Here is a 13,462-nt window from a genome sequence, read left to right as displayed (position 1 = left end):
CGTGAGGAGGGGTCTGGCCATTGCAGAGGTCCTTGACAGTTTGTCCTTGGCCTTACTTGCTTGCTGTTTTAGAATGTGGAGACCATTTACTCTGGTGCTGCGTGTTCATCAGGGTTATGAAGTGAAGTCCTGGGGGGAGACGGGATTCAGATCTTTCTTATGAACAGCAGCTATGCTCTGGCTGGGTAATGACAGTGCTCGTTTGACTGACACACATTATTAGTATATGTCTGTGCATCCATGGATGTTCTGACTACCGGATGGACTTTTGACTTCCCGAGTGTGGGGTCTGGTGTTCTCCATCTGGGCATTGGTCACGTAGTGTCACACAGTGTGAACCTAGTAAGTACGAACCAGATGTCTGACTGAATGAATGAATTCCTCACTATCACCGGCATAGGCCAGTCAGGTGACACTGGGGGAACATTTCCCACAGTGAAGGCAGGGTACCGTTTTGTGGTTCATGAGCTCCCAGGACCACTTCATAGCCCTGTGTACTTACTGGTTTTATTGGACTCTGTGAGCCCTGCCCTCGGGCTCCTTGGGCATTTACCTAATCCCACAGAACACCTACCAGAGAGTCCACCTTTTGGACGAGGGAGTGATAGTTGAGAAAAATGAGAGTGATTTGTCCAGGATCAGAATTTTTCAAAGTCAAAAATTAAGTTGTTATACTCACAAATTTTGAAGCTTATAATTTCTTCCTATTTCCTCTGTGATAAGTATTACATAGCTGAGGCATAGCAACTGTATTTTTTTCCAAGTTTTCTAGATGCTGAACTGTTCTTGCACTTGTGGGAATGGGCATTTTTGTGCCACAGCTTATTGTTTGCTCAGGTGTGTGCCATTTATCAGGAAGCCTTGTTATGGGGGTCTAGTTCCCTGTGATTCTGCCACCTGTGGGTTGTGCCCTGCTCTCTCTGCTAATCCCCACACCTGCCCGCAGCCGTTCATTCCCCTGGACAATGCCTTCTCTTTGGTTCTGAAGCCTCATCTCTTCAGAGACGTTCTTCTGGCCTGCTGCTTCATTACCTGTGGTAAATATCTTCTTGGTTATTTTCTAGGTTGTGCTGGTGAGGTGGAATGAGCCATACCAGAAGCTGGCCACGTGTGACGCAGATGGAGGGATATTTGTGTGGATTCAGTACGAAGGGAGGTGGTCTGTGGAATTGGTCAACGACCGAGGGGCTCAGGTGAGTGGGCAGGAGTCTCTTCCAGTGAGACATTGCTGGAGAGAGAATGCAGAGTGTGTATTCCAGGACAAATGGAAGCTCCTTCCAGAAATAGGTGGAGTAGAAATAAATAAAACTAGAATCCTGCTTCTCATTCCTCCTGAGTATATCACTTGATAAAAAGAGAAAGATCATACTTCTCTATTCAACTATTCTGCTGTTGTGAGAACTCTCCAAGTTTTAAGCTTTAATTAAACCTGTGAAATCATTTTTTACCATTCATTGTTGTGATTACATGTTAAATTTGGATCTCTGAAGTCCTTAGGGCATATCACTTCTTTGCTCCCTTTGAAAGGTACTTTCCCTGTGTTGTAATCTTCATAGTTCTCTGGCAGGGAGCTCCACACGAACTGTTCTCACAACCTCCTCATCAAGCTGAGTTTTTAACACTCTTTTCTCTCAGGTTTCAATTAGCGTGGCCACCTGTTGTCATCCTTCAGCTCTTCCTTTCTGATACAAATTTGTCTCTGCTCTGAGGAAAACAGGCGCTCCAGGGACTCCCTGCTGAGTGATGCTATTTTTAAACCTGCTCCAGAGATTCTTCTGGTTTCTGGTACAGATCTGGCTCTTCCCTCTTCCCCCTGTGATGATGGGCCGTGTGGAGCTCCGTGTCTCCTCTCGTGTACTTAGGAACACAGGTCCCATCCCCTCTGGCTTCAGAACCAAGTCCTCAGGGGACCTTTCTCCAAGAGGGCTGTCTTAGATTGTTTTACCACTCCAGGGATGGTTTCCTTGTGACTGCCTTTCTATACATTTCTCAGGAAGTGGATTCTCACCCTCTTTTCTCCCATCTGTTGCTTAAATAAGCTACAAGCTCCCCAAGTCTAAAAATATGACCAGTGAAGTGACACAAAATTGCAAGGAACAAAGATATCATTAACAGTTACTATTATACTAAGGGTCTTTGTAAGTTGTCATCACAGAAGACAAATCTACCTCTAGGTAAAATAGAACATTCTCTTTTGTGTGAGTTCATGTATTTGGTAGAGTAAATGTGATAATTTTGACTGACTCTGAAAAGGCCTCATCAGTTGCCTGTATACCTCCATGGAGTGAAAAAAGGAAGAGGTAGAACCTCCCGGTGACTACTAACCAGCCATCTTAATACAGAGCCACAGATGAGGAAATCCCCTTGAGCATGAGACATTCATGCTACCCGGAGGGTAGACATTGTGGTCAAGAGCATGAGCTCTGGAGTCAGACCACACAGACCAAGAGTCTCACTACATGATTTCTTAGTAGGAGATACTTACTCTCTGTGCCTCAGTCTTCTCATCTGTTGCATAGGGACTCTAATGCCTCCAGCCTCAGAGGATCACTAGGAGGATTAAATAAGATTGAACGTAGAAAGTACTTCGGACACTGTACCTGATAGTTGTCACCTCACACTGCTCTAGTGCCTATAGTAATATGAGGCACTGCGACCTCGTACCCCTAACCACAGCCATGATGTCGGGGCACCTGGGTGGCTCAGCTGGTTGAGCGTCCGACTCTTGGTTTCGGTTGGGCTGTGGTCTTGGGGCTGGGAGGCTGGGCCACACATTGGGCTCTGTGATCATTGGGGAGTCTGCTTGAGATTCTCTCCCTCTGTTGCTCCCCCAACTCGCACGCGCACGCTCTCTTTCTCTTTCTCTCTCTCTCTCTCTAAAATAAAATCTTAAAAAAAAATAGTAGTCATAATGTCATCACCAAGACTGTCTTCAGGCCTTGAGGCAGCAACACTTTGTGGCTTTCTGTGGAGTGGAGAGACTTCTCTGAATTCGTCTGTAAGGGTCTCTAAAATGCTCTCATTCTCCCATCCACCAGAGCATGAACTCATTTCCTTAGGTCCAGCGATCGAGTCAGACATGTCTTCAGACTTTGGACGACTAGAGGTCTCTAAAGGATTGCTCTGAGAAAGACCACAACGAGGAGCTAGGACAGACTCTGACTAGGTGCTCGTCGTTTTCATGTGTTGTCTCTCAGTCTCCACAGGAACCCTACTGGGCAGATGCCATTCTCAGTTAATGGAAGGAACAAACCCTGGTCAGGGAGGTTGAGTAAGCTGCCCAGGGAACTTCATGGGTGGTGAAGCAGAATTTGAGGCCAGGTTTGAGTCCAGAACACTCTGTCACACTGTCTTCTTCCCAGACAAGACACTTTTTTCTCTTTTAGCAGAAGTGCGTGTATTCATAGTATAGCCAAAAGAGCTCAGACTTCATTACCGTTAGAGAGTCCAGCCCCACCAGCCAAGCGTTGCTGCCGCCACACTGCTTTTCCTGACGGTAGCCTGTCTGAGGACGGAACCTTCTGTCATCCCCACATAGCAGCTGTGTGGTTTCCACTACCACCATATCCCTCAGCTTTTCTTTTCATTGAGAATTTGGCACAAAACATTTTAGAAACAAGAAAGGGAGGATGAATTCAGACCTGGAGGTGAATAAACTCATATGGACCGTAGAACACCTGGAAGCACCTGGAATCTCACAAATGCCTATCCCTGCCATGTTCAAAAAGTAATCACTGTACCTGTGATCTGATCTAGACTTTTTTATAATTTTGTTGTATGGAACTCTGATTCTGCAAACCTTGAAACCCATTGAGCAGTCGTCAACAGTGAACACTTCTTTCTCGGGAAGATTTGGTTGCTTTGAATTGTGTTGGCATCAGAACTTACCTGAGTAGAGAAACATCATGCCCTGGGGATGATGACTCACTGGTTGAAGAAGTACTGGCCGTCTGTGCCCCTGAAACAGTGCCTGGTAGGAGGAAGGACATTTTTTTGGCTTGGACGAGGAGGATCCTTAAAATCTGCTCAGAGAAAAATAAGACTTTTTAGAGGAAGTGCCAGGTGATGCACGTTACACAGCATGACTTGCAGTGTTATAAAGGAATCAAACGTTTGGCCAAAGCTAAGTGATGTTTTAACAGTTTCTTTTTCAGGAAATGATTATGAATCCTTTATTTCGACAGTGAGTCTGGAATAGTGCGTGTGTTGTTGTGTAGGATTAGTCACCAAGGGTGGTTGTGCCCCACGCACGCATTGGCCATTGTGGTGAAAGCTGCCTCGGGCCGAGCTCTGACCAGGCTGGTGCTCAGACGCAGTTAATCCGTGTCTGACACCGTGCTCGGTGAGGCAAGAGCACACAGCCTCTGCCACTGAAAGCCAACCACAAGGAGGGGGGCTTCCTGCTTATTTTCTTTACAGCACTGGGTATCAGTTCCCTTGTTCTTATTTTTCCAGTTGTGGTATATTCCTAACACTCTACGCTGACCTAATTTAATAAACCCAGTGAGTTCACGGAAACATCCTTTGTTATCATTTTCTCTGACTGCATGACCGGTGGTGTCTTGGGGAAGCTTCTTTTCACTGGCCATACCCTTCCACCCTCTAGTAGGATGTTTTTCTTTTTAGGACAGATCTCTTCCAAGGTGAATGATTTAGAATGCATGTAAATAAGTAGCATTACTTTTGCAAAATGAAAAGACTTTAAATTTTATTGCAGAATTAATGTTATCTCTAAAAAATGTTTTTAAGTTTCGTAAGAAAAACTAAATAGTGTAATTAGTTGAAACATAGAGTCAGTGAAACCAGGGTTTTGAGTTTACCCTACTAAGCAAACAACTTTTTTCAGTAACCTCAGACCAGCTGTTGAAGAGCTATTTCACAAATCATGCCATTGTCACGGTGGAGACATGTTAACCACTGAATACAAACCTGTAACCCCTGCTGGGAAAACAGCAAATGTTATGTCCTCTTGGTGTTTGTCCATTTATTTTATTTTTATCTGAAATGTGATATGTCCAGTAATGTCACCGATTTTAAAGAAAGTCAAACATTTCCAAGTAAAAGCAACCTAAAACAGTTTTATGAATGAAAAGGTAGGTATAACTATAGAGATTACCAGGTAATCAAAGGTAATTAAAAGGTAATTCAGTGGGGGAAACAGTAGTCTTTTTTTTTTTTTTTATTGAGCTGTAATTGACACATAACGTTATATTAGTTTCAGGTATACAGCATAACGATTTGATATTTGTACATACAGTTGACCCTTGAACGACTACAGTTTGAACTGCATAGGTCCAGTTACACATGGGTTTTTCTCAACACAGTACAGAGAGAAGGGCGGGGGGTCGAGCTAAGATGGTGGCATAATAGGAGGACCCTAGGCTTGCCTCGTCCCTCGAACACAGCTAAATAATTATCAGTCAAATCATTCTGAATACCCAAGAAATCAACCTGAGAACTGACAGAACAAACTGTGCAACTAGAGGGAGAAAAGAGGCCACATCAAGGAAGGTAGGAAGTGTGGAGACATGGTTTGGAGGAGAAACAGATTGCTGGTGCTGCAGAAGGGAGGGAGCCCTGGTCTCAGAGAAAGGTGGGAGAGAGAAGAGTGCATGGGATTGTACAAGGAGAACACATCCCCAAAGCCATTGGCTGGGAAAACGAGAGAGGCTGATTTTCATGATTTTTTGCAGCCAGTGGGGCTCACAGACTGGAGTTCTAGAGGTGGTGGCGTGGCTGGGAGAGAGCCTTCAGGGTGCGGCCTTACTCCTGCAGAGAGGGCAGGCAGGGAACCCGAGGCAGATGGCAGGGTCTGAGGCTCACCTAAGACGCACAGGGAGAAACTGTCCCCCCTTCTTAGAGCGCCTCTGTGAGAGGTAGCATTGCCTCCCTGGGGACAAAAGAGCCGGTGGGTGCCATTTCCCTCCCCTGCCCCTGAGCATAGGCTCAGAGACACTTGCTGAGGGCGGCTAACCTGGACACTAGCTCTTTAGCCTGCTTTGCTCCAAATCCCATGCCCCCATGCTCTGGTGTGACTGCCTTTCTGGGTCAAACCTGCATCATCCCAGCACAGCGAGACCCTCCACCACAAGACCAGTGCAGGTCCCCATCACACCAGGTCCCTAAAGTTCGGAGTTTTGAAAGTCAGCCAGCTTAGCTGGGATAGAGCCCAAAGTGCACTGCACTGCTCCAGGCAGGCAGGCAACCTAGAGACAGTGTGAAAACAGCGATATGAAAAACACATGGATGCATGAAGGAAAATTATTTGCTCTTCTGGGAGGGCTTCCCTGAGAGCAGCGAGCACGTGCTCCCCTCACCCAGGACAAAGGAGCTGGCTGGCTCCGTTCCCCTCCCCCGCCCCTCTGCATAAACCAACCTCAGTAAATAGCACAGTGCCAGCACTGGCTGACTACCCTGCTAATGCCAAGCCCTGCCTCCCACCCGCCCCCGCCCCACACTCTGCTGGTACTGCTTTTCTCCGCCAAGGGTGCCTAACGATGAGCACATCGTGGGTCCCTTCCCCAGAAGACCAGCAGAAACCCACACACACACCATGTCTACCAACCATAGAGTTCTGCAAGCCTTCTTTTCTAGTGGAAGTGGCATCTGGTCTCATTTGACAAGCAGACCAGAGTACACACACTTAAAACTCACCACACTTTGGCCAAGGTCCGAACACTGTCCATTGCAGACAAGGAGAGCTTCTGTAGATGACTGACCTGAGGGACAGAGCAGCCAGAACACAGCAGCAGTGCACATACAGCACACACTAGAGACACTTCTGAAGCACTGGGCCCTGGACATTGTATGACCTCTTCTTCATAAAGCCATTACTCTCAGGAGCAGGAAACATAACAGGATTTTCCAGCACAGAGAAGACAGAGACCTAGACAAAATGCCAGGACAGAGGAATTCATCCCAAAGAAAGAACAAGAAAATGTCACGGCCAGAGATCTAATCAAAACAGATTTAAGTAATATGCCTTATGCAGAATTTAAAGCAACAGTCATAAGGATACTCACTGGGCTTGAGAAAAGCACGGAAGAACTCAGGGAGACCTTTACCACAGAGATAAAAGAGCTAAAAAACAGGCAGAAATGAAAAATGCAATGTCTGAGATTCTAAACCAACTGGATGTCATGACCACAAGGATGGAAGAAGTAGAGGAATGAGTAAGTGATATAGAAGATAGAATTACAGAAAATAAGCTGAACAACAACAAAAAATTACGGATCACAAGAGTAGACTTGGGGAACTCAGTGATTCCATCTAACCTAGTAACATTCATGTCATAGGAGTCCCAGAAGAAGAAGAGAGAGAAAAGGGGGCAGAAGGTTTACTTGAGGAAATCATAGCTGAAAACTTCCCTAATCTGGGGAAGGAAACAGACATCCAAATCCAGGAGGCATAGAGAACTCCCATCAAAATCAACAAAAGCAGGCCAACACCAAGACATATTATAGTTACATTTGCAAAATATAGTGATAAAAAAATCCTAAAAGCAGCAAGACAAAAGCGGTCCCTGACACAAGGATAGACCCAAAGGTTAGCAGCAGATCCCTCCACAGAAACTTTGCAAGCCAGAAGAGAGTGGCATGATATATTCAACATGCTAAGTGGGAAAAATCTCAATCCAACAAGACTGTCATTCAGGATAGAAGGACAGATAAAGAGTTTCCAAGACAAACAAAAACTAAAGGGGTTTTTGACCACTAAACCAGCCCTGCAAGAAATATGAAAGGGGACTCTCTGAGTGGGAAAGAAAGACCAAGAGTGACAAAGACTAGAAAGGACCAGAGAAAATGTTCAGAAACAACAACAAAACAAGTAATGAAATAGCACTAAATACGTATCTATTGATAATTATACTGAATGTAAATGGACTAAATGCTCCAGTCAAAAGACATAGGGTGTCACAGTGCATAAAAAAATCTGCCTACAAGAGATTCATTGTAGACCTAAAGATACTTGCAGGTTGAAAGGGGATGGGGAAATATTTATCATGCAAATAGGTGTCATAAGAAAGCCAGAGTAGCAATACTTATATCAGACAAACTAGATTTTAAACCAAAGACTATAACAGGAGATGAAGAAGGGCACTATATCACAATAAAGGGGACTATCCCGACAAGAAGATCTAACAATTATAAATATTTATGCCCCCAACTTGGAAGCATCCAAATATATAAAGTGATAACAAACATAAAGGAACTCATTGATAATAATACAATAATAGTAGGGGACTTTAACAACCCACTTACATCAATGGACAGATTGTCTAAGCAGAAAAACAAGGAAGCAGTGGCTTGGAATGACACACTGGGTGAGATGGGCTCAACAGATATATTCAGAACAGTCATCCCAAAGCAGCAGAATATACATTCTTTTCAAGTGCATATGGGACATCCTCCAGAGTAGATCACATACTAGGTCACAAATCAGGCCTCAGCAGGTACAAAAGGATTGAGATCATACCATGCATGTTTTCTGACCACAACGCTATGAAACTTGAAGTCAGCCACAAGAAAAAATTTGTAAAGACCACAAATACGGGGAGGTTGAACAACATGCTACTAAAGAAAAAATGAGTCAACCAGGAAACTAAAGAAGATATTTGAAAACTACGTAGAAAACAAATGAAAATGAAAATATGGTGGTTCAAAACCTTTGGGCTGCAGCAAAAGCAGTCCTAAGAGGGAACTAAATATAGGCCTACCTCAAGAAGCAAGAAAAATCTGAAATAAACAACCTAACCTTACACCTAAAGGAGCTAGAAAAAGAACAACAAATGAAGCCTAAAGCCATCAGAAGGGAAATAATGAAGATTAGAGCAGAAATAAATGACATCAAATAAAATAAAAAAAAACAAACAGTGGAATTAAGCAATGAAACCAGGAGCTTGTTCTTTGAAAAAAGTAATAAATTGATAAACCACTAGCCAGACTTATCAAAAAGAAAAGAGAAAGGACCCAAATAAATAAAATCACAAATGAGAGAAGACAAATAAAAACTAACACCACAGAAATACAATTATAAGAGAATATTATGAAAAATTATATACCAACAAACTGGACAATCTGGAAGAAATGGATAAATTTCTAGAAACATATAAACTACTAAAACTGAAACAGGAAGAAATAGAAAACTTGAACAGACTGATAACCAACAAAGAAATTGAATCAGTAATCAAAAATCTCCCAACAAACAAAAGTCCAGGGCAAATGGCTTCACAGGGGAATTCAACCAAACATTTAAAGAAGAGTTAATACCCATTCTTCTCAAACTATTCCAGAAAATAGAAATGGAAGGAAAACTTCCAAACTCATCCTATGAGGCCAGCATTACCCTGATTCCAAAACCAGACAAAGACTCCACTAGAAAAGTGAGCTACAGGCCAATATCCCTAATGAACACAGATGCAAAAATTCTCAACAAAATACTAGCAAATTGAATCAAACAGTACATTAAAAGAATCATTTCATCAAAATCAAGTAGGATTTATTCCTGGGCTGCAAGGGTGGTTCAATACTTGCAAATCAATGTGATACACCACATTAATGAAAAAAAAAAAAAAAAGGATAAGAACCATATAATCCTCTCAATAAATGTAGAAAAAGCACTTGACAAAGTACAACATCCACTCATAATTAAAAAAAACCCTCAACAAAGTAGGGATTGAGGGAACATACCTCAACCTCATAAAGACCATGTACGAAAAACCCACAGCTCATATCTTCCTCAATGGGGATAAACTGAGAGCATTTCCTCTGTAGTCACGAACAAGACAGGGATGTCCACTCTCACCAGTGTTATTTCACATAGTACTAGAAGGCCTGGCCACAGGAATCAGACAGCAGAAAGAAATAAAAGGCATCCAGATTGGCAAGAAAGAAGTCAAGCTTTCACTATTTGCAAACAACATGCTATTCTATATAGAAAACCCAAAGGACTCCACCAAAAAATTGCTAGAACTGATATATGAATTCAGTAAAGTTGCAGGATACAAAATCAACATACAGAAATCTGGTGCATTTCTATACACCGGTAATGAAGCAGCAGAAAGAGAAGGAATCGATCCCATTTGCAATTGCACCAAAAACCATAACATACCTAGGAATAAAGTTAACCAAAGAGGTAAAAGATCTGTACTCTGAAAACCATAAAACACTGATGAAAGAAAGTGAAGATGACACAAAGAAATGGATAACGTTCCATGCTCATGGATCAGAAGAACAAATATTGTTAAAATGTCTGCACTACCCAAAGCAATCTACACATTTAATGCAATCCCTATCAAAATACCACCAGCTTTTTCCACAGAGCTGAACAAACAGTCCTAAAATTTGTATGGAACCACAAAAGACCCTGAACAGCCAAAACAATCTTGAAAAAGAAAAGCAAAGCTGGAGGCATCACTTCAAGTTACATTACATAGCTGTGTAGTGATCAAGACAGTAGAGTACTGGCACAAAAACATACACATAGATCAGTGGAACAGAATAAATATCCCAGAAATGAACCCACAACTGTATGGCTAACTAATCTTTGACAAAGCAGGAAAGAATATCCAGTGGAAAAAAGACAGTCTCTTCAACAAATGGTGGTGGGAAAACTGGACAGCTACATGCAAAAGAATGAAACTAAAGTACTTTCTTTTACCATACACAAAAATAAATTCAAAATGGATGAAATGAATGTGAGACAGGAAACCATCAAAATCTTAGAGGAGAACATAGGCAGTAACCTCCTTGAATCGGCCATAGAAACTTCTTAATAGATACATCTGCTGAGGCAAGGGAAACAAAAGCAAAAAAACCTGTTGGGACTTCATCAAAAACTCCTGCGCAGCAAAGGAAACAATCAACAAAACTACAAGGCATCCTTCAGATTGGGAGAAGATAATTTGCCAATGATGTATCTGACAAAGGGTTAGTATCCAGAATCTATAAAGAACTTACAAAATTCAACACCCAAAAACAAATAATCTAGTTTATTTTTTTTTTTAAGATTTTTTTTTTTTAATTTATTTTGATAGAGCGAGAAGGAACAGTAGAGAGAGAGGGAGAAGCAGGTTCCCTGCCAAGCAGGGAGCCCGATGCGGGGCTCGATCCCAGGACCCTGGGATCATGACCTGAGCCGAAGGCAGACGCTTAACCATCTGAGCCACCCAGGCGCCCCACAAATAATCTAGTTTAAAAATGGGCAGAAGATACGAATAGACATTTTTCCAAAGAAGACATATGGATAGTTAACAGACATACGAAAAGATGCTCAACATCACTCATCATCAGGGAAATACAAATCAAAACTACAGTGAGATATCACCTCACGCCTGTCAGAATGGCTGTAGTTAACACAGGAAACAACAGATGTTGATGAGGATGCAGAAAAAGGGGAACCCTTTTGCAAAGCTAGCGGGAATGCAAACTGGTACAGACACCCTGGAAAACAGTGTGGAGGTTCTTCAGAAAGTTAAAAATAGAACTACCCTACAATCTAGCAATTGTACTACTAGGTATTTACCCAAAGGATACAAAAATACTGATTTGAAGGGGCACATGCACCCCGATGTTTATAGCAACATTATCAACAATAGCCAAATAATGGAAAGAGCCGAAATGTCCATCGACTGATGAATTGATAAAGACGATGTGGTATATATTACACACACACAATGGAATACTACTTAGCCATAAAAAAGAATGAAATCTTGCCATTTGCAACGATATAGATGGAGCTAGAGAGTATTATGCTATGCAAAATAAGTCAGAGAAAGACAAATACCATATGATTTCACTCATGTGGAATTTAAGAAACAAACAGATGAAATAGGGGCAAATTTAAAAAAAAAAGAGAAGCAAGCCAGAAAACAGACTCTTAACTATAGAGAACAAACTGAAGGTTGCTAGAGGCAAGGTGGGCAGGGGATGGGGTAAATGGCTGTTGGGGATTAAGGAGGGCACTTGTGATGAGCACTGGGTGTTGCATCTAAGTGATGAATCACTAAATTCTACACCTGAAACTAATATTACATTATGTTAACTAACTAGAATTTAAATAAAAACTTAAAGAAATACAGTATAGTACTGTAAATGTATTTTCCTTATGATTTGGTTAATAACATTTTCTTTTCTCTAACGGGATTGTAAGAATACAGTATATAATAGCTATAACATACAAAATATGTATTAATTGACTGTCTTTTTTGCTATTCGTAAGGCTTCTGGTCAACAGTAGGCTATTAATAGTTAAGTTTTGGGGGAATCAAAAGTTACATGTGGATTTCCAGCTGCATAGGGGTCAGCATTCCTAAGCCCTGAGTTGTTCAAAGGTCAAACATATTGTGAAAGGATCACCGTAATAACTCTAGGTAACATCCAGGGAATAATCTTTGACAAATGGTGCTGAAACAACTGAATGTCTATATTTTAAAACAAAAACAAAAAAACCCTTGGGGCACCTGGGTGGCTCAGTCAGCTAAGCGCCTGCCTTCAGCTCAGGTCATGATCTCAGGGTCTTAGGATCGAGACCCATGTCGGGGGCCTCCCCACTCAGTGGGGAGTCTCCTTCTCCCTCTTCCTCTCCCTCTGCCCCTAATCCCACTTGTGCTCGCTCTCTCTCTCTCAAATAAATAAAATCTTTAAAAAAACAAACAAACCCTTGATTCTGACGTTACACTCTGTACAAAAATTAACTCTAAATAAATTGCAGATGTGCAGGTAAAAACTAAACTTCTCTGGAAACCTTGGGTTTGCAACCTTTAGGTAAACATTAGGTAAACATTAGGTAATTAGGTAAACATTCAATGGATTGGACACAAAAAGCATGAAGCATGAAAGAAAAAAAATTGATACTGGACTTCATCAAAACTTAAGACTTTTACTTTTTGAAAGGTACCACTAAGAAAATGAAAAGGCAAGCCACAGAGTAAGAGAAATTATTTGCAGCACACATACCTGACAAAGGATTGTATCTAGAATTTTTATCACACAATAAGGTTGAAAACTCATATATTCATATATACGCAGACATAATATATACATCTGTATGAATATTCATACACATAACACATATATATGAATGAATGAATAGATACATATAGCAAGGGATTTGAACAGACATTTCCCAAGAGATGATGTGCAAATAATCAATAAGCATGTGAAATGTTGCTCAAAATGGCTACATTGGAGAAATGCACAGTGTTCTATCACTATGTACCTACTCGAATAGCTAAAATAAAAGAGACTGACAACACCAAGTGCAGGTGAGGAGTGGACATGCTGGTACTCTCATACACTGCTGCTGGGAGTATAAAATGGCATAACCACTTTGGAAAATAGTTTGGTCATTTCTTATGCAGTTAGGCATGCACTTACCATACAATCCAGCAATTAATTCCACTCTTAGGTATTTATTTACTCAAGAGAAATGAAACCATGTGTCTTCAAAAAGTCTTGCATGT

General features: G+C 41.8%; 1 protein-coding gene across 1 annotated transcript in view; it reads left to right on the top strand.

Annotated features, from left to right (window-relative positions):
• Positions 1 to 240: 240 nt before the first annotated feature.
• The window catches only part of TULP4 (TUB like protein 4), an 82,193-nt gene continuing 68,971 nt past the window's right edge, over positions 241 to 13,462 (top strand). Inside the window, exons 1-2 of the mRNA XM_078055855.1 lie at positions 241 to 342; positions 1,065 to 1,193. Of these exons, the coding sequence (XP_077911981.1) occupies positions 241 to 342; positions 1,065 to 1,193 (231 nt within the window). The remainder of the gene's footprint in view (positions 343 to 1,064; positions 1,194 to 13,462) is intronic.

This window comes from Halichoerus grypus, chromosome 9 (assembly GCF_964656455.1).
Source record: "Halichoerus grypus chromosome 9, mHalGry1.hap1.1, whole genome shotgun sequence".
Classification (NCBI taxonomy): Eukaryota; Metazoa; Chordata; class Mammalia; order Carnivora; family Phocidae; genus Halichoerus; species Halichoerus grypus.
This window is presented reverse-complemented; position numbering and strand designations above follow the sequence as displayed.